The sequence below is a fragment of the Scyliorhinus torazame genome, chromosome 2 (assembly GCF_047496885.1).
Source record: "Scyliorhinus torazame isolate Kashiwa2021f chromosome 2, sScyTor2.1, whole genome shotgun sequence".
Taxonomy (NCBI): Eukaryota; Metazoa; Chordata; class Chondrichthyes; order Carcharhiniformes; family Scyliorhinidae; genus Scyliorhinus; species Scyliorhinus torazame.
The window spans coordinates 251,305,860-251,333,637 of NC_092708.1; the positions used below are offsets into that span (position 1 = coordinate 251,305,860).

Consider the following 27,778-nt stretch of genomic DNA (forward strand, 5'->3'; position numbering starts at 1 on the left):
TTATAAAAGGTTCATCATAACTTCCTTGCAATTGAACCTGCACTGTTAGCCTTGACTCTGCATCACAAACCAGCTTTCCAGTCATCTGAGTTAAACAGCATCCTCTTTATAAATTCAGTTTAGATTTGCCTTTCCTCATGTTTTAACCAAAAGGTATCTCTTCACACTCACTTTCATTACATTTCAATTGTCACATGTCTGCACTATTCCACCAGCCCATCTATGTTCTTTTAATAATCTTTATTGTCACAAGTAGGCTTACATTAACACTGCAATGAAGTTACTGTGAAAAGCCCCTAGTCACCACATTCCAGTACCTGTTCGGGTACACAGAGGGAGACTTCAGAATATCCAAATTACCTAATAGCACATCTTTCGGGACTAATGGGAGGAAACCGGAGCACCCGGAGGAAACCCACACAGACACGGGGAGAACATGCAGACTCCGCACAGACAGTGACCCAAGCCAGGAATCGAACCTGGGACCCTGGCGGTGTGAAGCAACAGTGCTAACCACTATGCTACCGTGTTGCCCATGTCTTTACACGTCTATCACTATCCTCCTCACAATATTACCAGGTTTTGAGTCATCTACAAGTATCTGCAAGTCCTTGCATGATACAGATCAATGCGAATGTTAGGACCTTTGATGAAAAAAATAGATTACTGGCAGATCTAGATGTGATTAGGGAATGTACCCCATGTCTGGCAAATACCGCTTAATGCAAATGAATGTAGCATTTTGGATGTGGGTGGAACAAAGCATTAACAATGTTGATCGCTTCAATGAGCTAGTTGTTACAGTACATTAATCTCAGAAGGCTCACAACCAAAGCCTCGAGGCTATTGCAAAAGCAAATAAGAGTGTCAGGATGCATTGCCAGGAGAACTATATTGTGGTACAGTGTGAACATTGGAACATTTAGGCTGTTTAACCCTTCTAGCCTGTTCTGCCATTCAATGAAATCATAGCTGACCTGTGACCTAACTCCTTAAACCCTCCCTTGTCTCACGTCCCTAATACCTTTGATTAATAAAATCTATCAATCTCAGATCAACATTAATGATTGACTTAGCACCGACTACCATTTGCAGAAGTGAATTCAAACATTCTTTGCATGTAGAAATTTTCCTAACTTCACTTCTGAAAGACCTCTTGCTCGGATGTTTAGACCATGGGACAAATTTTCACCCCTGGGTCAGGTTCGGCGAGTCAGGTAACTTCCTGGCTTGGCAAACGCGACCTTTTAAAATGTCCGCCCACAGGTTGGATTTTTGGTTGGGAAGGGGCATGCTGAAACAGGAGACGGAGAGTGCAACTCCTGAACGAATGCGCAAGCTGCCGGGTGCGGAGCAGGACTGGGCGCAAGGCCTAGCTCTGTGGCCCAGCACTGTGTTTAAATAAATATAATATAATAATAAAACCAAAAACATTTCTCCAGCTCAAACTCCTCCCACCATCACACCCACAACACTCTTTATGCCTCATCCATACGAACCTTTGCAAACGCATTCCTCTCTCAACCAATACACATGACTTATACCTCCTATTCCAATCAATGTCCCGTCTCCCGTCCCCAATGACTTCCATACCCCATCTGCCACCTTAGTGACCCTCTGTCCACCTCCATAGACCCTTTGCCCCCAATGCCAACTGAGTTCCTCTCTGCCCAATCCCCATGGCCCCCACACCACATACAAACTAAGTGCCTACTCAAGCTAACCTATACCCTCCCCCATCCACCACCCTATTTCCTAACACCCTCCATGCCAACCTACCTAGTATCCTTGGCCAGTTCCTTGACAGCTTTGACATATCCGGGATAGTTTTGACAGCTTCAACATTTCCTGGATAACTTGACAGCTTTGATGCAAGCCAGAGAGCTTTGTGACGGTGTCATTGAGACATGGGACCCCATCCAAAGTGGTACATTCCCTCTGAAAAAAGGTACTCTGGTTATCCAAGCACATCCACCAAGGCCTAAATTTTTGCCATGATGGAGAGTCTCTCTGTCCTGATGAAAATCCCAGAAATGGCAGAACGTTCAATCCTACCCCTGAACGCAACATTTTCCATCTTTGGTGGACCGGTGATCCTGCATGTATGATTCAAAAAGGCAACTTGTAATTTAAATGGACAGTAGTTTGGAATCTGGTTTGTGAATTTTAGAACAGGGAAGAGGAGGTCTGAACCTTATGGATGTTTTTGAATAATTCAGGCACCCCTTTGGAAAGTTAAGAGGCTAGATTCTCCAAAAATGGGGCTATGACCTACGCTGGCTTTTCACTCTTGACTCTCCTTAAGAAAGTTCTGAGCGATTCTCCTACCTTCAGGGAGCTGGTAGGGCCTCGAAGTGATCCTCGCAGCTCTGGCTGCATTATACGGGGCCCCACACTTCCGATCGGGAGTCCTTGCATGCGCCATGCTTGATGGCGGACTCAGGCTGCAGACCGTCATCCAAAATGTAGGCCCCCCCCCCCCCCCCCCCCCCCCCGAGATCATGAGCGCCCACGGATCTGTGCCGCCCGATTGCTCCCCTGGCCGTCCATGAGGCCCCTCCCCGTTGATCGATCCCTCCGCCCCCCCCACCAGGGCGGCCGCGGACTGTGTCCGCAGCCGCCACCCGAAGTTCCTGACAGCTGATACATGGTTTGAACCACGCTGTCGGGAACTCGGCCAGTTTTGCACGGAGAATCGCGGGGGGGTCCTTTGTCAATGGCCCCCTAGCCACGCCGCGTAGATCGCGCGCGAGCGATTCCCGAGCGATTCTCTGGGGACCGGAGAATCGCTTCAGCAGCGCCAGTCCCGATTTCCTCATCAATGGCCATTGTCCGCCCCTGCGCCGAATGCAATTTCTTTTTTTTTTAATATATTTTATTGAAATTTTTTTCCAAACAACAATTTTTTCCCCCCTCTTACAAAGCAAACGTAACAGTAAAGAAATTTTTAACAATACACAAATAACTAAACCCCATTATCTTTTGACATAAACTAAACTAAACCCCCCCCTCCCCCTCCCCCCCCCCCCCCCCCCCCCTGGGTTGCTGCTGCTGGTCATCTGTCTTCCTTCTAACGTTCCCCTAGGTAGTCGAGAAATGGCTGCCACCGCCTGGTGAACCCTCGAGCCGATCCTCTCAGGGCAAACTTTATCTGCTCCAATTTAATGAACCCCGCCATATCATTTACCCAGGCCTCCAGTCCGGGGGGTTTCGCCTCCTTCCACATGAGTAGGATCCTGCGCCGGGCTACTAGGGATGCAAAGGCCACAACGTCGGCCTCTTTCGCCTCCTGCACTACCGGTTCATCCGCAACTCCAAATAGAGCTAGCCCCCAGCCTGGTTTGACCCGGGCCTTCACCACCTTCGAAATCACTCCCGTCACTCCCTTCCAATACCCTTCCAGTGCCGGGCACGCCCAAAACATATGTGCGTGGTTTGCCGGGCTCCCACCACACCTCCCACATCTGTCCTCCACTCCAAAGAACCTGCTCAATCTTGCTCCCGTTATGTGTGCTCTATGTAGCACCTTAAATTGTATCAGGCTAAGCCTGGCGCATGAGGAAGAGGAATTTACCCTGCTTAGGGCATCAGCCCACATACCCTCCTCTATCTCCTCCCCTAGTTCTTCTTCCCACTTTCCTTTTAGTTCGCCCACCGACTCCTCCCCCTCTTCCCTCATCTCTCGGTATATCTCTGACACCTTGCCCTCTCCGACCCACACCCCTGAAAGCACTCTGTCCTGAATTCCCTGTGTCGGGAGCAACGGAAATTCCCTTACCTGTTGTCTAGTAAACGCCCTCACCTGCATATATCTCAAGAAGTTTCGCCGGGGCAACTTATACTTTTCCTCCAATGCTCCCAAGCTCGCAAAAGTCCCATCTATAAATAAATCTCCCACCCTCCTAATTCCCAACTGGTGCCAGCTCTGAAATCCTCCATCCATTCTTCCTGGGGCGAACCTATGGTTATTCCTGATTGGGGACCCCACCAGGGCTCCCCGCACCCCTCTCTGTCGCCTCCACTGTCCCCAGATATTCAATGTTGCCGCCACCACCGGGTTCGTGGTAAACCTTTTAGGTGAGAACGGTAGCGGCGCCGTCACCAGCGCCTCTAAACTCGTCCCTTTACAGGACTTTCTCTCCAGTCTTTTCCACGCCACTCCCTCACCCTCCATAATCCATTTACGTATCATTGCCACATTGGCGGCCCAATAGTAATCGCCCAAGTTCGGTAGTGCCAATCCTCCTCTGTCCCTACTACGCTGAAGGAACCCCCTCCTTACTCTCGGAACTTTCCCTGCCCACACGAAGCTCGTGATGCTCCTGTCTATTTTATTAAAAAAGGTCTTAGTGATTAGTATAGGGAGACATTGAAATACAAATAAGAACCTCGGGAGGACCATCATCTTAATTGCTTGCACCCTGCCCGCCAGCGACAGAGGCTGCATGTCCCACCTCTTGAAGTCCTCCTCCATTTGTTCTACCAGCCGTGTCAGATTAAGTCTGTGCAAGGTTCCCCAGCTCCTAGCGATCTGAATCCCCAGGTATCGGAAGTTTCTTTCCACTTTCCTTAGAGGCAAGCCTTCTATCTCTCTACTCTGGTCCCCTGGATGTATCACAAATAATTCACTCTTCCCCATGTTTAGCCTATACCCCGAGAAATCCCCGAACTCCCTCAACATTCGCATAACCTCTATCATCCCCCCCGCTGGGTCCGACACGTATAACAATAGGTCATCTGCGTATAACGAGACTCGGTGTTCTTCTCCCCCTCTAATCACCCCTCTCCATTTCCTCAACGCCATGGCCCGAGGTTCAATTGCCAACGCGAACAACAATGGAGACAGCGGGCATCCCTGTCTTGTTCCCCTATATCGTCGGAAATACTCCGATCTTTGTCGACCCGTAACTACACTTGCCGTTGGAGCCCCATAAAGAAGTTTAACCCAGCTAATAAACCCGTTCCCGAACCCAAACCTCCTTAAAACTTCCCATAAATACTCCCACTCCACCCTATCAAATGCCTTCTCTGCATCCATTGCCGCCACTATCTCTGCCTTCCCCTCCACTGGGGGCATCATTATCACCCCTAATAGTCGTCGCACGTTAACATTCAGTTGTCTCCCTTTTACGAACCCTGTCTGGTCTTCGTGCACCACCCCCGGGACACAGTCCTCTATCCTCGATGCCAGTACCTTTGCCAACAATTTGGCGTCCACGTTCAATAATGAAATAGGTCTATAGGACCCGCACTGCAACAGATCTTTATCCCTCTTCAAAATTATCGATATCGTCGCCTCCGACATCGTCGGGGGTAAAGTCCCTCCTTCCCTGGCCTCATTGAACGTCCTCACCATCAACGGGGCCAACAAGTCCACATATTTTCTGTAATATTCCACCGGGAACCCGTCTGGTCCCGGAGCTTTCCCTGCTTGCATGCTTCCCAGTTCCTTAATAACCTCGTCCACCCCAATCGGTGCCCCCAGGCCTACCACCTCCTGCTCCTCCACTTTCGGGAACCTCAATTGGTCCAGGAACTGCCGCATCCCCTCCTCTCCCTCTGGGGGTTGAGACCTATACAGTCCCTCATAGAAGGTCTTGAACACCTCATTTATCTTTTCTGCTCTTCGCACCGTGTCTCCCTTTTCGTCTCTAATTCCTCCTATCTCCCTCGCTGCTGTCCTCTTTCACAATTGATGAGCCAACAGGCGACTAGCCTTTTCCCCATATTCATACCTCCTCCCCTGTGCCTTCCTCCACAGTACCTCCGCCTTTCTGGTGGTCAGAAGGTCAAACTCCGTCTGGAGTCGTCTCCTCTCCCTGTACAGTCCCTCCTCCGGGGTCTCTGCAAATTCCCTATCCACCCTTAAAATCTCCCCCAGTAATCTTTCCCTTTCCTTGGCCTCTGTTTTCCTTTTGTGGGCCCCAATGGAGATCAGCTCTCCTCTGACCACCGCTTTTAGTGCTTCCCATACCACTCCCACAGGGACCTCTCCGTCGTCATTGACCTCCAGGTATCTCTCAATACACCCCCGCACTCTTGCACACACTCCCTCATCCGCCATCAATCCCACATCTAATCGCCAGAGTGTTCTCTGCTCCCTTTCCTCTCCTAATTCCAGGTCCACCCAATGTGGGGCATGGTCCGAAACCGCTATGGCTGAGTACTCAGCTTCTTCCACCCTAGAGATCAACGACCTTCCCAAAACAAAAAAATCTATCCGGGAGTACACTTTATGGACATGGGAGAAGAAGGAGAACCCCCTAGCCCTAGGTCTAAGAAATCGCCATGGATCCACTCCCCCCATTTGGTCCATAAACCCCTTAAGTACCTTGGCCGCTGCCGGCCTTCTTCCGGTCCTTGAGCTGGATCTATCTAGCCCCAGGTCCAGCACAGTATTAAAGTCCCCTCCTAAAATCAAGTTTCCTACCTCCAGGTCCGGTATACGCCTCAGCATCCGTCTCATAAATCCCGCATCGTCCCAGTTTGGGGCATACACATTAACCAACACGACCTCCATTCCCTCCAGCCTGCCACTCACCATTACATATCTACCTCCGCTATCTGCTATGATGTTCTTTGCTTCAAATGCTACCCATTTCCCCACCAAAATGGCCACCCCTCTGTTCTTTGCGTCTAGTCCTGAGTGGAACACCTGTCCCACCCATCCTTTCCTTAACCTAACTTGGTCCGCCACCTTTAGGTGCGTCTCTTGGAGCATAACCACGTCTGCCCTTAGTCCTTTCAAATGCGCGAGCACTCGGGCCCTCTTTATCGGTCCGTTCAGGCCTCTCACGTTCCACGTGATCAGCCTCACTAGGGGGCTACCTGCCCCCCTCCCGTGTCGACTAGCCATTACCTTCTCTAGGCCAGTCCCATATCCCGCCTCCGCGCTCCCACTCGCTCCCCAAGCGTCGCATACCATCCCCGTCCACCCACTCTTTAGCCATTTCCTTTTGGATTTCCGCAGCAGCAACTCAGTTGTCCTCCTCCACCCCCCCATAGATCTCTTTCTAGCGTGATTGCTCCCCCCATATTACTTCCGTAAGTCAGCTGACTTCAACTGACCCCGGCTACCCCTGCTCACTCCTCGACCCCCCCCCGTGTGGGGAACTCCCATCCGCCTTGCGCCTGTCTTCCCGCCTTATTCTTTCTGGCGCGGGAACATCCCTTTACCTGACCCGCCTCTTATGGCGCAGCTCCCTTTCCCCTCCCCCTCCCCTTCCCCATTCTCCAACTATGTCCCGTCTTTCCCCCCTCACCGGCGCCCACATTTCCCAATGTCTCCCCCCTTCCCAATTTACTTCTCAATTAACTTCGACCATAACATTAACAATAACATTTCCTGCAGCATCAGTCCCTCAGTTCCGATCCAATTTCTCCTCTTTGATAAAGGTCCATGCTTCCTCCACCGTCTCGAAATAATGGTGTCTCTCCTGATACGTGACCCATAGTCTTGCCGGCTGCAGCATCCCGAACTTCACCTTCCTTTTATGCAACACCTCTTTGGCTCGGTTAAAGCTTGCCCTCCTTCTCGCCACCTCCGCACTCCAATCCTGGTATACCCGTACTACTGCATTCTCCCATCTGCTACTCCGCACCTTTTTAGCCCATCTCAGGACCTCTTCTCTATCCTTAAGGCGGTGAAATCGCATGATTATCGCCCTGGGTGGTTCTCCCGCTTTTGGTCTTCTCGCCGGGATCCGATGTGCCCACTCCACCTCCAAGGGGCCCGTAGGGCCTCAGCACCCATCAGTGAGCTCAGCATCGTACTTGCATAAGCTCCACAGTCCACTCCTTCCACACCCTCAGGGAGACCCAGTATCCGAAGGTTCTTCCTTCGCGCTCCGTTTTCTAGGGCCTCGATCCTTTCAGTACACTTTTTATGAAGTGCCTCGTGCGTCTGTGTCTTGACCGCCAGGCCCAGGATCTCGTCCTCATTATCTGTCACCTTCTGCTCCACCACGCGGAGCTCTGTCTCCTGGGTCTTTTGTGTCTCCTTGAGCCCCTCAATTGCCTGTAGCATCGGGGTCAGCGCCTCCCTCTTCAGCAGCTCCACGCACCGTCTCATTATCGCCCTGGGTGGTTCTCCCGCTTTTGGTCTTCTCGCCGGGATCCGATGTGCCCACTCCACCTCCAAGGGGCCCGTAGGGGCCTCAGCACCCATCAGTGAGCTCAGCATCGTACTTGCATAAGCTCCACAGTCCACTCCTTCCACACCCTCAGGGAGACCCAGTATCCGAAGGTTCTTCCTTCGCGCTCCGTTTTCTAGGGCCTCGATCCTTTCAGTACACTTTTTATGAAGTGCCTCGTGCGTCTGTGTCTTGACCGCCAGGCCCAGGATCTCGTCCTCATTATCTGTCACCTTCTGCTCCACCACGCGGAGCTCTGTCTCCTGGGTCTTTTGTGTCTCCTTGAGCCCCTCAATTGCCTGTAGCATCGGGGTCAGCGCCTCCCTCTTCAGCAGCTCCACGCACCGTCTCAAAAATTCATCCTGCTCAGGCCCCCATGTCGCCTGCGCTTTCTCCGCCGCCATCTTGTGCTTCTCCCTTTCTGACCCTTTGGTCGACGATTCCTCGCGCTGCAGCCGCCGCCGCCGGTTTTTTCCTCCTTCGTTGGGGGGGGACTCCCTTCTCACACACCCCACACCGGGTTGCGTCGTCAAAAAATTTCCCGTTGGGGCTCTTAAAAGAGCCCGAAGGTCCGTCGGAGCTGGAGCCGCCGAAGTGTGCGGCTAGCAAGGCATCACCGCAACCGCCGCCGAACGCAATTTCGACGTGGGGCTGCGGAGAATCCAGCCCAGATATTCTTTGGATAGGGTCCCATGATACTTTAGGGACAGGTATGATACCCTTTGAGAAAGTGAAGGCACCCTTTGGGATTGGAAAAGTTGATGGGATTATACACACAAAGTTAATGAAGCTGGCAAGCTATCAAAGAGTTGTCCAGCTGTCATGGAAATGTCAAAGCTGGCAAACCTGTCAAGGAACTGTCTAAGAATACTAGATGAGTTGACATTGAGGCAATGAGGGCAAAAGGTGGTGGATAGTTGGGTATGGATTGGAATGTGCTGGCAATAAGTTGGCATGGGGATGTTGGGGTCTATGGTATATGTAGGGGGCACTATGTTGGCATTGGGTAAGAGAACCATGGGGGGTTTGATGGGGAGATGGCTTGGCAGAGGAGGTATGGGGGCCATAGGCATTAATTGGGGACATAGGGATATGTTTGGCAGTGTGAGGACATGAAGGGTGAGGCTGGAGGAATGCTTTAGCCTTTTGTTATTATCTTTTATTTATTTAAACACAGTGCCAGGGCACAGAGGCAGGCCGTGCGCCAAGCCAGCCTCCCCACCCAGCAGCCTGTGCTTCCATTCTGGGTTACCCCTCCCTGACTCCTGTTTCAATCGAGAAATCACCCGACTCAGCTACCCTGCCCGGGGGACCTCCGCTTACCAGTTCCATTCTACACATTCTGGATTCTACAGTCCTGTTTTTCCAAAACCTCACTTCAGTGGAGGCACCTGGTGAGTGAAATGGCCAGCTGCTTCTGCGAATCGCTCACGCATGAACCCAGCCCAACTCTATTCCCGTCCCCGAGAAGATGGCAAATGCCAGATTCAGGAGCGAAACTTTGCACATTCGCCATTTCCAGAGTTTTTGCCACAACAGAGAGGTTCTCTGGCGTGGCTAAAATCCGGGCCTAGTCCTGGACACTCCAATGAGTAGATATAGTTTCTAACAACCCCATCTGTTTCCCTTAATATTTTAAAATACTGTCATTGTATAAGGCCTTGGGTAGGGTTCAAATATGATACTATTTCCAGATTTAATCCCCTCACATTGTGAGAGCTTTAGGAGCTCTGGAAACAGGTCGGAGGACAGCCACGAGATTGGTTCTTAGTTTAAAGGCCTTATGGACAATGTTAGAAATTAGAGAACTGAGTTTTTTGCACTCGGAAAGAGACTTGCAGATTTATCCATGTAGACATTTGAATTTGATGCACGGATGGTGTTTCTTCTGGCTGGAAGGTCTGGAACAAGGGATCACAGTCTCAGGGTACAGGGTGAGCGATTTAGGAATGAAGTGAGGAGAAATCGCTTTACTCAGAGGGTGGTGAGCCTGTGGAAGTCTCCACCACATCAGGCTGTAGAAACCAAATCACTCAAAGCATTTAAGAAGGAAGTAGATACATTTCTAGACTTTAAAAACATCAAGGGGTACGGGGTGAGCATTGGAATATGGCATTAAGATAGAGGATCAGACATGATTATATAAAATGGTGGAGCAGAGTTGAGGGGCCGAATGGCCTACACCTACTCTGTTTACTATGCCGGGTTTTCCCTCAGTGAAGGTGGGTCACCATTGGCCGCCAGAGGGCTCTTCCGGTCCTGTCAAAGTCACTGGCAATTTGCATGGTTCGCCTGTCCCGCCGCCAGGGAACCAACAGTGGAGGGCTGACTTCACTGGGAGCAGAAGATCCCACAGCAGGAAGGTCCTGAAAATTAGGCCTCATGTTTCTACAGGTTGAGGGGGGGGGGGGGGGCCTGGGGGGGGACTGGAAAAATGAGACACATGTCAGGAGGCTAAATTAAATTGCCCCCGGGGCCGCACGTGGCACAATGGTTAGCATTGCTGCCTACGGCGCTAAGGACCCGGGTTTGAATCCCGGCCTTGGGTCACTGTCCATATAGAGTTTGCACATTGCGTGGGTTTCACCCCCACAACACAAAGATGTGCAGATTAGGTGGATTGGCCACACTAAATTGCCCCTTAATTGAAAAAAAAAAATTGGGTATTCTAAATTCATTTTTAAAAATAAAAATTAAATTGCCCCCAAAAATGGGCACCAGGATTGCAACCTGTGATTAACCTGTGCCCGTTAATCACAATGCAGGCAGCTAGCCACCTTTGTGTTGCCGGGGCAGTTAACTGATCTCTGCATTTAGCCTGTACCTAACAGTGCTCTTCATTGGCTGGGCACATCAGCAGGCAGCCAATAGCTCAGCAGACTAGCACCACCAACATCGGCGGTTTAAAGCTAGCCTGTTCCTCTTAAAAGGGATTGTGGCTGGAACAGGTTCGAAAGGGCATTATGGGTTTTGACACTGCACTGGCAGTCTTGATGGAGAAGGTGAAAAGGGAGAAATATTCTATATCTGGAGAGGAAAGGATGACCCACAGGCATAAAGGCAGCGGAGCAGTAAGCTGTGGAAGGCAATGCAGCAGTTGAGCCCCAAGGATATGGATGTGGTGCTGCAGCAAGTTCATTGACCTCACACAAATACTCAAGATCAGTGAACGCATCTTTATATCCCATATCGTACCAATTGCACCACTAACCGAAGACACCGCTCAACTCACCACATCCCCATTACTCACCCTCCAACAATCTCTATCAATCATAACTCATATTTAACATTCATTTTTTTTTGTTATAAATTTAGAGTACCCAATTCTTTTTTTCCAATGAAGGGGCAATTTAGCATGGCCAACATACCTACCATGCACGGGGAGAATGTGTAAACTCCACACGGACAATATCTAACATTCATATGCTACGCCTCACCTTCATACACTTCGTATTGCTGTAAGCCTCACACACACACATCTCACAGCCTGCACACACTGCTAGCCAGCACCTATTACTCTCCAACCACCCCACCCCTCCCTGGACGACAGCCGTATATAGGTGCCTTTTTCCTTTCAGATAGCCCAGAAGTGCAACCTGGCCAGGTAGTGGAGGAAGACCAAGGAGAAAGTCACCTTCAAAACTACCAGCTATGACAATGTGCGTATTTTAGATGCTAGCTAGAGGCAGGATCTGCACATGGTGTGGGTTGCAACCAGGGTAGGGAGAAAGGTGCCAAATTTCTGGAGGCCGTAGAGCACAGACGGATTCCCCTTAGTTGAGCCGAGAGAAGAACATTGAGGGTTACGCACAACATGATACTTGGTGCACTGGGAAGTGAGAAAGTCTGCAGTCAATGCCAAAGGGGCATGGTGGAGCCCAACACCATCTTGGCACAACGCCTTGCGCAGAGCTTGGAGTCCATCTGTTATAACCTGCCTACTTACCATTGGCTGGGGACTAATGACAATCCCACAATCCTGTGGGAATATGAGCTTCCCCAATGAGGGGGGCGGAGAAACCATTAGTAAACTCCTAGTATAAATAAAGCTGGCCAGTTTAGGAACCAGCAGGAAGGAGTGTGCAGCAAGGGAAGTTGCTGCTGCTGTTATATATATATGTTATTGTAAATAAATGTTATTACTTTGTATCCTTAAAACTCGTGCTGGATTCTTCGTGGCCCTCACAAAACTGGCGACGAAGGTTAAAGTGAATAGATGTCTACACTGCTGAAGCCACCTCCCTGGATTTTTGTTGGATACAGGTTGGAAGTTGTTTTCTATTATACCATGCCTCTGTACGGATGTTTGGATGTTTTTGATGCTGCGCTGGAAAGCTGGAACCAGTACACACAACGGATGCGTTACTATTTCCGGGCAAACAATATCACCGAAAACGAGCGCCAGGTGGTCATATTGCTCACCGCCTGCGGCCCGCATACGTTTGGGGTGATTAGGAGCCTTACATACCCAGCTGCGCCGGACACCAAAACGTTCGATGAACTTGTGAATATAGTGGGGCAACATTTTAACCCAACCCCGTCCACGATAGTCCAGCGTTACCGGTTTAATACCGCTGAGAGGACCCCTGGAGAATCCCTTGCCGATTTTCTATCCAGGCTACGCAGGATTGCGGAGTACTGTGACTATGGTGAGACCTTGTCAGAAATGTTACGCGACCATTTGATTTGCGGTATTAACAATGCGGCCACCCAGAGAAAGTTGTTAGCTGAGCCAACATTGACTTTTCAATAGGCCATTCAAATAGTATTGTCGCGAGAGAGCGCAGAACGAGGAGTGCAGGAGCTACAGGGAATGGAAGTGCATGCTTTGGGGCGCAACCCCTTCCGTCCGAAAACGTCCCCCCGCACTCCTGCGGTACCTTGGGCGAGGCAACGTCCGGACCGACGCCAGTGGCCGTCGGACATTCCTCCCCGAAGGGAGCCTTCTCCGGAACCAATGGATGAGGAGCCATGTCCGTGTCAGATTTGTAGGCGCCGACCCCATCGCGGGCGGCGGTCCTGGGGCGCGACGTTCCGACCAAAACTGGGACCAGCCCAGAGGTCGTAACTGGGACCAGCCCAGGGGCCGTACCTTCCATGTGGATGAACATGCGGCAACTACTCCTGAGGACGTGGAGACGGAGGACGATTGCCTGCAGTTGCATTGTGTGGCAGCTCCCCGTGTGGCCCCCATTAAGGTGACAGTACGGGTCAATGGCCACCCGCTTGAAATGGAGTTGGACACTGGCGCAGCGGTCTCCGTGATCGCCCAGAGGACATTCGATCGCATCAAGCAGGGTATACAGACCCTTACATTAACCGACTCACAGGCCAGGTTGGCCACCTACACGGGGAACCACTGGACATTGCAGGAACTACAATGACCCCTGTTGTTTATGGACGCCAGGAGGGGTGTTTCCCACTTATCGTGGTGCGTGGCCATGGGCCCAGCCTGTTGGGTCGGGACTGGTTGCGCCATTTGCGGTTGCAATGGCAGCACATCCTCCAAACAGTTTCTGGAGGGTTGACTGAGGTGCTAGGACGATACCCAGATGTATTCCAGCCTGGTTTGGGGAAAATAAAAGGGGCCGTAGCCCGTATCCAAGTCGAACCAGGAGCCACGCCGCGCTATTTCCAGGCGCGCCCGGTGCCTTACGCCTTGCTCGAGAAGGTAGAAGGGGAGCTCACTCGTTTGGGTATTATCAGGCCCGTCCGTTTTGCTGACTGGTCAGTACCAATTGTACCTGTAATGAAGCCAGATGCCACAGTTCGCTTGTGTGGCGACTATAAACTTACAGTGAATACGGCTTCCCGACTCGACCGATATCCAATGCCTCGCATAGAGGATCTCTACGCGAAGCTTGCAGGTGGACTCTCGTTCACAAAATTAGATATGAGTCACGCCTACCTGCAGTTGGAGCTGGACCCTGCCTCCCGACCATATGTAACGATTAATACACACCGGGGCCTGTATGAATATACACGGTTGCCCTTTGGGGTATCCTCTGCCTGCGCTATTTTTCAACTTGTTATGGAGGGCATTTTGAGAGGTTTACCGCGTGTCGCTGTCTACTTAGATGACATTTTGATTACAGGGACGTCGGAGCAGGAACATTTGGAAAATCTGGAGGCTGTCCTTAGACGCTTTTCGGAGGCTGGAGTCCGTTTACGTCGCACAAAGTGCGTATTTCAGGCAAAGGAAGTAGTCTACCTAGGTTATCGGGTGGACCGCGAAGGTTTGCACCCCGTCGCAGAGAAGGTGCTCGCGATTCAACAGGCCCCCGCCCCGATTGACACTTCGCATCTTTGTTCTTTTCTCGGTCTCGTAAACTATTACGGGAAGTTCCTCCCCAATCTGGCAAATCACACCGGGGTTTGGGGTCAGCCGCAAGAAACCGCTTTCCGGCGGGTAAAGCAACAATTGTCGCCGTCTGGGTTACTAACCCACTATGATCCTGGAAAGCCTTTGCTCGTCACATGTGATGCATCCCCGTATGGTATTGGGGCCATCCTGTCCCACAAGATGGAGAACGGGGCCGAGCGGCCGATAGCTTTTGCCTCCCGCACATTGACTGCAGCGGAGAAAAAGTACGCGCAGATCGAGAAGGAGGGCCTGGCAGTGGTTTTTGCGGTGAAACGCTTCCACCAGTACGTGTATGGCCGCCATTTCACTATCGTGACTGATCATAAGCCTCTGATGGGACTTTTCAGAGAGGATAAGCCAATACCGCCCATTGCTTCTGCACGGATCCAGCGCTGGGCTTTGATGCTTGCTGCATACGAGTATTCTCTGGAGCACAAACCAGGTACGCAGATAGCAAACGCCGACACACTGAGCCGATTGCCTTTATCGACCGGCCCCATGTCGACCCCCACGACCGATGAGGTGTTTGCAACCCTAAATTTTATGGACACCTTGCCTGTCACGGCATCACAGATCCGTGAGTTGACCCAGACGGAGCCAGTCCTGTCAAAGGTTCGGCACATAGTCCTGTATGGTGGGCAGCATAGACAGCTCCCAGGCGAGTTGCGGGCATTTTCCTCCAAGCTGTCAGAATTCAGCGTGGAAGACAGCATCCTCTTGTGGGGGACGCGTGTGATTGTCCCGGAAAAAGGCCAGGAGCTGATACTAACAGACTTGCACAATGGGCATCCAGGTGTGACCAAATTGAAAATGTTGGCCCGGAGTTATGTCTGGTGGCCAGGCCTCGACACCGACATTGAGAAGGTGGCCCAAAACTGCTTCATTTGCCAGGAGCATAAGAAGCTTCCGCCGGCCGCGCCCCTACATCACTGGCAATGGCCAGGGCGGCCTTGGGCACGCTTACATGCAGATTTCGCAGGCCCTTTTCAAGGATCCATGTTCCTTCTATTAATTGACGCCCAGTCTAAATGGCTAGAGGTGCATAAGATGCAGGGGACAACGTCCTGCGCAACAATTGAAAAGATGCGTTTGTCGTTTAGTGCGCATGGCCTCCCCAAGGTGCTGGTCACGGATAACGGCACTCCATTCACGAGTGAGGAGTTTGCGAGGTTCACGAAGATGAACGGCATACGCCATATCCGCACTGCCCCTTACCACCCGGCTTCAAATGGGTTGGCAGACATTCAAAAGAGGCCTAAAGAAGCAGTCTTCCGGATCAATGGACACGAGACTGACTCGCTTTTTGTTTACGTTTTGGACCACCCCCTTGCGGTGACTGGGGTAGCTCCCGCAGAACCCCTAATGGGCCGGAGACTTCGCACCCGCCTTAGTATGGTTTTCCCGGACATTGGCGCAAAAGTACGCCGCACACAAGAACGGCAGGGACAGGGATTTTCTCGGCATCGGCCGATTCGGCAGTTTGCGCCCGGTGACCCAGTGTTCGTTTGGAATTTTGCTGGTGGTGCGCACTGGGTTCCTGGCGTAACCTTTCGCCAAACGGGCCCTATATCTTACCAGGTGCAAGCCCAGGGTCGTCTCCAGCGCAAACATGTAGACCACGTTCGGTCCAGAAGACTATCCCCTCAAAAGATTCCCCGCCTCCGGAGCTCATTTCTACAGCCGCAGAGACCAGAGACAAGGGAAGGTAGTCCTCACAATCTTCCACTGGTGCCTCACTCGAAGCCTGTGCAAGTCATTACAGAACCGAATGGAGATAGAGACGCTGACATGACGGAGGCAGCAGACTCTGACTCCGAGATGGAGACACAGGATGCATCAGAGGGGGAATCCTCGGGTCCACGGGCCGTGGATGTACAACCGTTGCGCCGTTCATCACGGAAGCTCCGGTCTCCGTCTCGTTATACGCCGCCTGATCCAGCGCCGCGTGCAAATGGTGTCCAGCCTGCGGCAAAACAAGTCCGACGCCCTCCTTCGCCAGGGTCTTCGGTGGATTCCTTGGACTTTGGGGGGGAGGGATGTTATAACCTGCCTACTTACCATTGGCTGGGGACTACTGACAATCCCACAATCCTGTGGGAGTATGAGCTTCCCCAATAAGGGGGGCGGAGAAACCATTAGTAAACTCCTCGTATAAATAAAGCTGGCCAGTTTAGGAACCAGCAGGAAGGAGTGTGCAGCAAGGGAAGTTGCTGCTGCTGTTATATATATATATATATGTTATTGTAAATAAATGTTATTACTTTGTATCCTTAAAACTCATGCTGGATTCTTCGTGGCCCTCACAAAACCATCCTTTCTAATATGGAAGTGGCAGACAACTCCACTTGTACACTGCTGAACTATGATGCAGCGCCTAATGTTGATGTCTCAGCTTCCATTGCAATTTAAGCAGCTTCCACCAGATCTCTGAGTGCTGAGAGGTTGTTCTCCTCGTGGGAGAGTCGAGGACCAGAGGGCATAAGCTCAGAGTAAAGGGTCACCCATTTAAATTTAAGGAACTTCATCTCTCAGAGGGTAGTCAATCTGTCGAATTCTTTATCACAGAGGGCTGTAAAGGTTGGGTCGTTTAGTATGTTCAAGACTGAGGTAGACAGATTTGTAATCAGTAAGGAAATCAAGGATTATGGGGATAAGGTGGGAAAGCGGTGTTGAGGATTATCACATCGGATCAGTCATGATGTCATTGAATGGCAGAGCAGATGCGATGGGCTGAATGGCCTACTTCTACTCCTATGTCTTATGGTCTTTCCTGCAGTGGAAGCTGAGACTGAAGTCATGTAAAGTCTGCTTTTTTGCCATTTAAACTCAGAGTGCTGCTCTGCTGGCAATGGATTTCAGTTTGCAAAGGGTCTTGCATGGTCTCACATCAATCCAACAATCCTCCAACATATTAATCGGACTGCTGAGGCTCTGGCCTGGGGGAGTAGCAGCGGCTGTGTGAAAAAACCTCCTGTCTGTCATGATATTCAAACACACACATCATGATAGACACACCAACAGACAAATCAGAACACACAACACCACAACCAATCACAGAAAGATATAAAAGCACAAACCCGACACCTGGTGGTCAGTATTAGCTGGAGACAAGGACAAGGATAGACCTGCTACACGACACACTCAGGGAGACAGCACGTGCAGTGTATCCAGAACGAACTGTATACAAGAGTTAAAATAAAATAGAGTTGTACCACATACAACTGTGTTGGTGTCCTCTCTCATGAAGGCAGCATATGCCCTCCTCCCACTGCCACTCTGCTCCTTGTTGTTTCCTGTCAGCCAGCCCAGACTGCTGCCCATGTTAAAATGGTGCAATCCAAAGCCAGGTTTTCTAGGCCCAAACCTGCTCAAGGTGGTTCTCCAAGGCCATCTGCAGTCTGTTCCAGTGGAAGTAAGCAACCATCCTGCAGCCATTCGTTAACACTGCGTGTAAGCACCAGGATAGACAAAAGCATATGGAAGACAGGCGCTAAAGGGAATGCACAAGGTCATTTCGCTGACCTTTGTGTGCAATATGGAATGATTTAATTTATGAATTTTGTTTGGAATGTTTATTTTGTGGCGGCTTTTACTTTTGCATTGTGGTCAGATTGATGGTGTGTTAGTCAGTGACAGAGGGGCTTTTCAAGGTAACTTCATTGCAGTGTTAATGTAAGCCTTCTTGTGACAATAAAGATTATTATTATTATCAGGTGTCGACTGTTGGTGTTGCCAATTCGCACCGGAAACGCCAATAATGTTGCTCTTTTTAACTGGATACTGATATAACGGTTATTTTTTTTTTTAATATGTTTTATTGAAATTTTTTTCCCAAACAACAATTTTTCCCCTCTTACAAAGCAAACGCAACAATAACAATACAGAAATTTTTAACAATACACAAGTAACAAAACCCCTTTATCTTTGACCTAAACTAAACTAACCCCCCCCCCCCCCTCCCCCTGGGTTGCTGCTGCTGGTCATCTGTCTTCCCTCTAACGTTCCCCTAGGTAGTCGAGAAATGGCTGCCACCGCCTGGTAAACCCTTGAGCCGATCCTCTCAGGGCAAACTTTATCTGCTCCAGTTTAATGAACCCCGCCATATCATTTACCCAGGCCTCCAGTCCGGGGGGTTTCGCCTCCTTCCACATGAGTAGGATCCTGCGCCGGGCTACTAGGGACGCAAAGGCCACAACGTCGGCCTCTTTCGCCTCCTGCACTCCCGGCTCTTCCGCAACTCCAAATAGAGCTAACCCCCAGCCTGGTTTGACCCGGGCCTTCACCACCCGCGAAATCACTCCCGTCACTCCCTTCCAATACCCTTCCAGTGCCGGGCACGCCCAAAACATATGTGCGTGGTTTGCCGGGGTCCCGCCACACCTCCCACATTTGTCCTCCACTCCAAAGAACCTGCTCAATCTTGCTCCCGTTATGTGTGCTCTATGTAGCACCTTAAATTGAATCAGGCTAAGCCTGGCACATGAGGAAGAGGAATTTACCCTGCTTAGGGCATCAGCCCACATACCCTCCTCTATCTCCTCCCCTAGTTCTTCTTCCCACTTTCCTTTTAGTTCGCCCACCGACTCCTCCCCCTCTTCCCTCATCTCTCGGTAAATCTCTGACACCTTGCCCTCTCCGACCCACACCCCTGAAAGCACCCTGTCCTGTATCCCCTGTGTCGGGAGCAATGGAGATATAACGGTTATTAATGATGATATTGCTTTTCAGAGTCGCCAGGTATCAAATGATACCACCACAAGGTTTTACCGGACATCGATCAAAGACCAAACAACCAGTTAGTTAGTTCAAGTTCAATGATAGTTTATTTACACACAAGAATTACTTTGACATGCAACATAATACACTATAAGCTAAATTACACCTAACACTACAACAACCTGTACTTAACTTCAGGCACCCGGCTTTATGCAGAGGAACAAGGCCTTTGTTCGGATCTTGCGTGGCTGGGTCTGCAGAAGTGACTTTGTTTCTGCTGGGCTCATCCGTCTGGTAGCGATCATTGGTCTTGAACTTGCTTCTGGTCTTGGTGCTGCAATTGGTATCAGGCGTAGGCCGGGCCAAGAGAGTGCCGGTGCGCCGGGGCCAAAAGAGACTGAACACATGGCAGTATCTCTTTTTATCCTTTGGAGGTTTCGCGCTCTTTTGGGCGGTCCTTAGCTTTGGACCCAATAATGCGGCAGGCTACGATTACTGCCTTCGATTTTAGCCAATAAAGGGGCGGGTGCCTTGATGGCTGGGCGTGTCCTGAGCGATCATTGATCTTGGCTGTTTGGGCTTCCTGGGTGAAGGGAGTGGCGCCGATAAGTCTGGATCTGTATCTGATACCTGAGTACAAGTCTTTTGTTCTGGGGAAATGGGCCATTAGAATGCAAATCGGCTGGGGGTTTTGATAGTGTCTGGTTATCTAGTGACAAATGTACACTTAAGCTCTGAGTTTGTCTGGATCCTGCATTGGCCATGTTTCCCGTGATTCTTTGCAAGTGGCCATATTTCCCTTTGTAAGTGGCCATCGCAGATAGCTACATCCTGTCCTTTTGATCCTGAACGCGAAGCGTTTTGGATCACACTATTGATCCCTCAATAGCGTGCTGGTTACCCTTGGTCAAGGACAGGTTCTACACTACTCTGTCCTATGTTTTTGGAGCATTTACCTAAGTTTTTAATACACCACACATTCATAAATTCTAAGGGGCCACTATAAACATTTAATCATACATTTAACTTATTTACACAAGGGAACCTCTAACTGTCATTACCTAAGCTACACTCATGCTGCTGGCAAATATCAAACGGAACTTATGTACAATACAAAATTTTAAACAACAACAGCAGCATCACATTCATTATAATCATAGGAAAATACAATCTTTATTTTGTCAGAAAAAAGGTTTAAAAGGTTTGTGGGGTTTGGTGGATTCCAAGGAAAGGGGCTTGGAGTGTATATATTGGGGAGCGGGAGGCTCTCCTTCGCCATTTGCGGAGTCTAAGTGTCTGAATGGCACTGCAGAGTATTGCTATTACCTTCTACTGTATAGGAGAGGGAATACCACTTTACAATGTTTTTGCACCGTGTGGGGGGTATCAGTGTTTATTTTCATGTGAGGTGTGGTGTCCGACTAGGGGGTCTCATATTGTATGGTCATGTCCGGGGCCGGTGTGGTGTAGGGTACAAAGGCTGTCAACGCGCGCAACTGTCGGGATCCAACCACGATCATAATGGAGGTCATCAGTTCTGTCTTCATCTTCTTGTCTTTTTGTTCTTCATTATTCGTATATTCCTGGGGGTACAAGCATAATATCTGTTATTACCCTTGGTTAATATCTCGTTTTGTTTGTCTTTCTCTTCTGAACTTCAATTACCCATTAGAATCGTCACCATGTGTGACTCCCTCATTTTTAAAAAAAAATCATTTTGGAGATAAGACATCCGAAAATAAAATATTCTGTTAAAGTGCAAGGAATCTTGCAGCTTGTGGTTGATGCGTATCGCAGCAAATATTGTTACAACCAAGTGTGTTGAACATGTAAATAGCAGTTGGGGTAGCGACCAAAGAGTCGCTGAAAGTAAAGAGTTGAGTGCAGAGACTGTGACAAAAAGCATTCTTTAAACCACACGCAAAAAGAACAGATGAGGGGAAACAAAGACCTACCAAGGACAGTAAGGAGTGTGAAGAACTTTTCCAAATTACTCGCAATGACGGGAACATGGGGTGCGTGTGAGCCGCAGCAGGGCAAGAATGGGTGGACTTCCTCAGGTAGGGTGGGGATTAGTGCCGTTACTCCACTGCCTGGGCGACCTTACATGAGCGGAAAGAATTTGTAACATATGTACTCCGACAATGTGCGGAAGAGTAATCATGACTGCATCAAGAAATTTAGTAAATGGGCGACATTAATTAAAACATGTGAGACTGGAAGAATAAACTGTATCAAGAAATTCCATGTCAAAGTGACATTAACTAAAACTGTGTCAGATCAGAAAGAAAGAAAGAAGGAAAGCAGGCAGGCTCCATCAGAAAATAGGACACCGTAAATCTCAGGCGGTTCCTTTTTCTCATCATCTGGACACCTCAGGGTTCAGTATCAAAAAGCGTCGCAAAAGGGCTACCGTAACAGGAGTCAGACTCTGAGTCATTACCATCTCCCAGTTGCCAAACTCGTGTCTGGCGTTTTTGTGCCATGGCCGCGTGGGCCATTGTGGGAGCCGAATTGTCGTTCCTTATCAATCGATACAAGTTATCGCGGTGACAATGGAGAATTCTTTGGTCATGAGGTGTGGTAGCTGTAAAAGGCAAATTTCTCTCGTGGGGCGGTGGCGGGGGTTCTGGCTGTGGCAATGAAAGGGGGTATAGGGGGCAAACATGTCTTGGTCGTGGTTCCAGGGGCTGGAGCGACTGGAGCCTGGGCGGTTGTGCCATTGGTAATTGATTTCCAATAAGTCTGGAGTGCTCTCACTAGCGTCTGAATCAAGTTCAAGGTGGAAAGTCGTTCCTGTGGGCAGAGAAATGGTCGGGTCTGTGGAGGGGGAGGGTCGGTATAGGTTGTCAGTGGGCGGGGCATACTCATCTGCCATTGCCAGGGAGACGCGGTGTGAGTGGCTGCATTGGGTTCCATAAACTTTAAGCTGGTTGATATGGAACCAACCTGATTTTCCATTAGGGTACGTTATTTTGTACACAGAGGGGCTCACTTTATCCGAAATGGAGTTGGGTCCTGCAAATTTAGGGGAGAGGAACGAACTTGGGTTGTATTGGGAAACTATTACTTGCTGACCGACTCTACTGGGTGGACTGTTTTATCAAAGCAGGCCTTACTCTGCTTTTTCCTAGCGCCTAGTCGGACAGCTGCAGCGAGCTGGGCTGCTTTAATATTTTCCGTGACCTGTTGGACTGCTTTTTCGTGGGTGAGGGCGGTGACTGTGGGGCTGGCCAAATCAAGTCCTAATAAATATTCAGTTCCTTTCATGGGTTGTGCGGTCATGAGGGTGTGGGGGGTGAATCCTGTGGAACTTGATACTGTGTTCCTAATAAACATAAGGGCGAATGGGAGAACCGTGTCCCACGTGGTGTTGTGCTGTTGCACCATTTACCTAATAGTAGCTTTCAGGGTCTGATTCATATGTTCCACAATGCCGCTGGATTGTGGGTGATAAGCAATATGGAACTTCTGTTTTATGCCGAAAATTGTCAGGACATTCTGCATTACTCTGCCTGTAAAATGAGAAACTTGGTCCGGTTCAATGCTGCGGGGGAGACTCCATCGTGTAAATATCTGCTGCGTTAAAATCTTGGCTGTTGCCTTAGCCATGTTTGTCCTGGAGGGAAATGCTTCCACCCATTTTGTGAAGGAGTCGATCACTACCAACACATGTTTAAAACCATTTCTGCAGGGGAGGAGGGGACCAATATAGTCAAGCTGTAAATTTGTCCATGGGCCATTAACAGGTCGGGTGTGCCTTAACTGACCTTTCCTGGAGTATCTTTCTGGATTATTTTGTGCGCAAATTAAACAATTTTCAATATAATGCGTGACATCTCCTTTTATATCGGGCCACCAGCACAAAGGTCTTAAGTGGGCAATAGTGGTTTCAATCCCCTGATGTCCATGTCCATCGTGAAATTGGCAAATTATCTGGTTCCTGTCCTGGGTGGAGAGCACATAAATTCCATTCTTTGAAATTATTCCGTCCCGTACCGTCAGTGTGTCCTTGAATTTGTCGTAGGGGGCTGGGAAGGTACCATCTAAAATTTGTCGAAGAGTGTCGTCTGCCTTTTGGGCCTGGGCTAAATCTTCGATATTTGGCTGGGAGACCTGGACTGTGTGTATCGGCTCACTCTCGGGGGGTTGCCAAAAGTGACCGTGTCATGATCCTGCCTTTGCTAGGGCATCTGCCTTTACGTTACCGGGTGGGGACGAACGATGATGGCTTCTGACTTTTATTATGCCATATGTGCAGTCTTTAGCTGTTTCAAGAATGTGCTTCAATAATGGGGCTGAGGGTAGAGGTTTACCGTCAGCGGATATGAATCCTCTAGATTCCCATGGCGGCAGGAATTCCGTCAAACTATTATAGACATATAAACTGTCCGAATATATATCTGTGGGGGTCGGGAAAGAATCTGGGTGCTGCACTATATATGCAATTGCTGCCAATTCGGCTGCCTGCGATCCTAAGTGACCTGGCAATTTTAGCGATATCTCCTCTAATGCGCGTCCCTGCGCGTCTTCCACATAAATACCTGTTATTCTTTTTCCATTATCAATGGTGGAGGAACCATCTACATAAACTTTTTAAGATTTATCCGTGGTCGGGGGATTCTGTGCTTTACTACCTACACGTGGGTGTAGCGATTTTGGAATAAAGGGTCCTGTGTGGTGTTTGGCTGCAATGATCTGGCACTCATGTGGGGTTCCTTTATACAGTAAATTATCCGTTAAAAATGTGTGGGTCTTTGTCCGTTTAACTGTGACGTCCCTTCCTTGTAGGAGCAGGGTCCAGCGAGCTGCTCTGATCTGGCTAACTGAACCGTCCTTTAACTTACCATCTAACAGTAGCTGCGTTGGGGTGTGCTCGGTGAAAATCGTTACGGGGTTGAAGCCTCTAATATATGCAAAATATTGAACTGCCCAAAAGACTGCAAGCAAGTTGCATTCGCAGGCTGAAAATCCTTGCTCCACTGTATCCTAAACTCGTGAGGCATAGGCTACGGGTCCTAAACGATTATGTATTTCTTGGAGTAGTACGGCCGATAGGGTTCGTTCGGTGATCGCTATTTCTATGGCGTATGGAGAGTGTGGGTCTGGTACCTGCAAAGTGGGAGCTGTGCCTAGGGCACGTTTTAATTTATCGATGGCGTCCGTGTTCTGAGGAAGCCATTCCCATGGGGCGTCCTTTTTAAGGAGCTCGGAAAGTAGGGCTGCCTTTGTGGCAAAACCATCTATATGGTTCCTACAATACCCAATGAATCCTAAAAATGACTGGAGTGCAGTGACATTGTGGGGCAGGGGCAACTTAACTATCGATTCAATCTGTTTCTGTTCTATCTCTCTTTTTCCGTGTGTGATAATGGTGCCAAAGTAAAGGACTTTTTCTTTGAGGATCTGAGCTTTTTTCAGGTTAACTTTACATCCAATTGAGTGTCGGAGACCTAGTAATTCAGAAAGAAGCTTAACGTGCTCTTCCCTTGTGTCAGTTTGTAGGAGCAAGTCGTCCACATGCTGAATGAGGCATTCAGGTCGGGAAAATTTGGATAGTCCGTTTGCCAATTGTAGTTGAAAAATGGAGGGGGAGTTGTGGAAACCTTGCAGAAGGCATGTCCATGTATATTGCTGTCCTTGGAATGTGAAGGCGAATTTGTATTGGCAATTCTTATCTAAAGGAATGGACCGAAAGACATTGCCAATGTCCAGTACCGTAAAATACTTAGCATATACTCCCTGCTTTAGCATTGTTTCGGGACTCGTGGCAATGGTGGGGGCTGCTAATGGAGTTACTTTATTGAGTTCTCTGTAATCTATGGATAGTCTCCAGGAACCATCTGGTTTTCTTACGGGCCAAATTGGGGCATTGTTTGTTGAGGCAATGGGCCGAATTACGCCTTGATCTAGCAAACTTTGTATTACTTTTGAAATCTCGCCCTCGGCTTGCTGTGGAAAACCGTATTGCTTCTGGGGCTTGGGATCGGGACCTGTAATGGTGACTGTTCCTGGAATTTTTCCGCAATCGTGCTTGTGCTGGGCGAAGGATGTTTTATGATTCCTTAGGACCCCTCTAATCATCTTATCTGTGGTAATCGCTTGTGGGTCAAACCAATAATCTCCCACTGAGCATATTCTGTGTTCGTAATCTCCTACTGTGAGCATGGCGGGGGCTCTTGCTGTTCTGGCCATTTTCCAAACTCACTTATTCACGGGGTCAAAGGAAAGGTTGTGTGAGCTCATGAAGTGATTCCTGAAATGTGCTCTGCTGTTTGGGGCAAATCCACTAAAACAACGGGGTGCTTGGTATTTATGTGTCCGAGTTGAATATCTATGGGGGCTGTAATGTATCCCTGCTGTACATGTCCTGTAAATCCATTAAGAGTGATGGTGTCTGTGGTGGGCCATTTGTCGTACTGAAACATTGTGGAGGAGTTTAAAGTGGTGCAGGGCCCTCCTGTGTCCCAAAGGAACTCTCTTGGATGTCCTCGGACTGTGCCTGTGACTACTGGTCTGCCTGATTTGTCCCAGAGTGTGTCGCAGACCCAGGTTGGGGAGTCCGAACACCGTCAATCTGCGCTATTGGTCACTGCATTATCTGATCGGGCGCTAATGCTATGTATGGGCCTGACATTGTTACTAGGTGGGGCATTCGATTGCTGGTTCCGTTGTTGGTTCGGGGGGGCGTTGCATTCGCCGGCGTAATGTCCCTGCTGTCCACAATTATAGTATCCTCATGGTGCTCTGGGGTGCTGTCCTTCATTTCTACCCTCATTTACCCATGCAGGGTGCTGATGTGTCCTTACTGGGTTCATATTGGCTTCTGCCTTCTCCTGATCTGCCTTTCTATGTAGGGATTGTTCCCAAGCTCTGGAGAGTCTCTTTAAAACCCACATTTCATTATGTGCGGCGTCATAATTCGCACAGGCTTTTTGACCTGCTTCTGTGGCGTGGGAGACTAAAGTGCGGGCCCATTTGGTTGTGTTGTCGTTATCTAAGTGTGCGCGGACTAAATCCCCAAAGACCGCTTTAAAGTGTATCCAAAGGCGTCCTGCGTATGCAGTCGGATGCTCTCCCTTCTTTTGTCTACAACAGTTTAGACCTTTTACGGGGTCTCCTGTGTTGTAACCAATTGCGTCTAAAATAGCTTCATGTCCTGGAAGCTTCCTCCTCCTACATTCTGTGGGTCTGGTAATGCTGAGCTAACGGATGGGTCAAGGCTCATTACTCAAGGCTTCACTTCCTCCGGTTCGTCCAGACCGTATATAACTGCCTGTTGTCTTACTCGCTCAGAGAAATGATCCGGTCTGCTGTGGGTTGGAATGGTTCTATTTTGTCGTACGCATCTCTCAATTGTGTGATGGTTAGTGGGGTGGTGTACACAAAATAGGGCTCATCGTCAATCGGTGACTTGCGCTGCGTGGTGACTGGATTCATGAGGTTGTGTGCTGCCTATGCAGTCGGTGGTGCGGGCGCTTTCCTTTTCGGGGCCTGGGAGCTCTATTCTGATTCTCAGTGTCTTCTACATATCTATGGGCAGTTTCATTGAGTTCCTGCCAATCGGGGTCATTTTCCTGATCTAGAATCGGTCCAAAGGTGTCTCTGAATCCATTGTGCACTGAGAGCAGTGACTGTAACCTGGCTATTTGTTGCCTATATTTGGTGTGATCCAACTGAACTCTGCCTTTGTTCCGTTGTGGAATTATGGAGTGCTCGTAAAGCTGCCTTCAAATCTGCGCATTGTTCCTTTAACTGTTCTACCTGTTGTTCCGTCCCTTCTCTTACCAAAACTGCGCGTTGTGTATCTTGGTAAGCCTTATCGTGTTGTGTCTGAAAGTTGCTTGGGTGAACTATACAAGATTGGTGTGCCTGTTTGACATCAGCCATCTCCTTGTCTTTAGCTGCTAGCTGCTCTCAGAGTTGCTCATTAACTTTCTTACATTCACTAAAATTTCCCTCACTCTTCTCCTCTTTCTCTACAAGCTGTCTGTGGAGCTTCCTCATGACCTCCTCTGTGCCTCGCAATTGTGCCAGACAGGACACGATTGCCATTGGCTTACGAACTTTTCCTATATTCTTTTTATGTATCTCGGTTAGGTTATCCCACCAGGTTTGTCCTGTACTACCTGGACCTGACTCTTCATTCGAACAAAACTCTGACCAGAGGGGCCATTCTTTCCCCTTCAAGTACTTTCTCAATTCCTCTTCCCATATGGGGCACTGCTCTGCTCTATTGGTTGCTATGACCTCGGTTTCCTGCGGATTCATTAGGCGTTCCATTGCCTTTGGTGCCATTGCTACTAGTATCTCTTTTCCTCTACTGTAAATTTGGAACAGGGGGTAATAGGGCGGCGATTCGAACAGCGGGTTTGGCCTAAGCTATTTTCCGGTTCACAATACTCCCGATAATTTTACACAACAAAATCTAACGAGGTTACTTTATATCTCTGTTAGTACGCATGGAAGTTAATACACACTTCCGAATCTTGGTGATTTGATTGATACGGGCCTTACACTTGTGGTTTCTTTAATTTTTCCCAATTGGATTTCTAATTCAACGTTT

General features: G+C 49.3%; 1 protein-coding gene across 1 annotated transcript in view; it reads right to left on the minus strand.

Annotated features, from left to right (window-relative positions):
- Positions 1 to 19,245: 19,245 nt before the first annotated feature.
- LOC140397269 (bcl-2-modifying factor-like) overlaps positions 19,246 to 27,778 on the minus strand; it is a 162,564-nt gene continuing 154,031 nt past the window's right edge. The window contains exon 4 of the mRNA XM_072486142.1: positions 19,246 to 20,795. Within this exon, the coding sequence (XP_072342243.1) occupies positions 20,634 to 20,795 (162 nt within the window). The 3' untranslated portion in view covers positions 19,246 to 20,633. The remainder of the gene's footprint in view (positions 20,796 to 27,778) is intronic.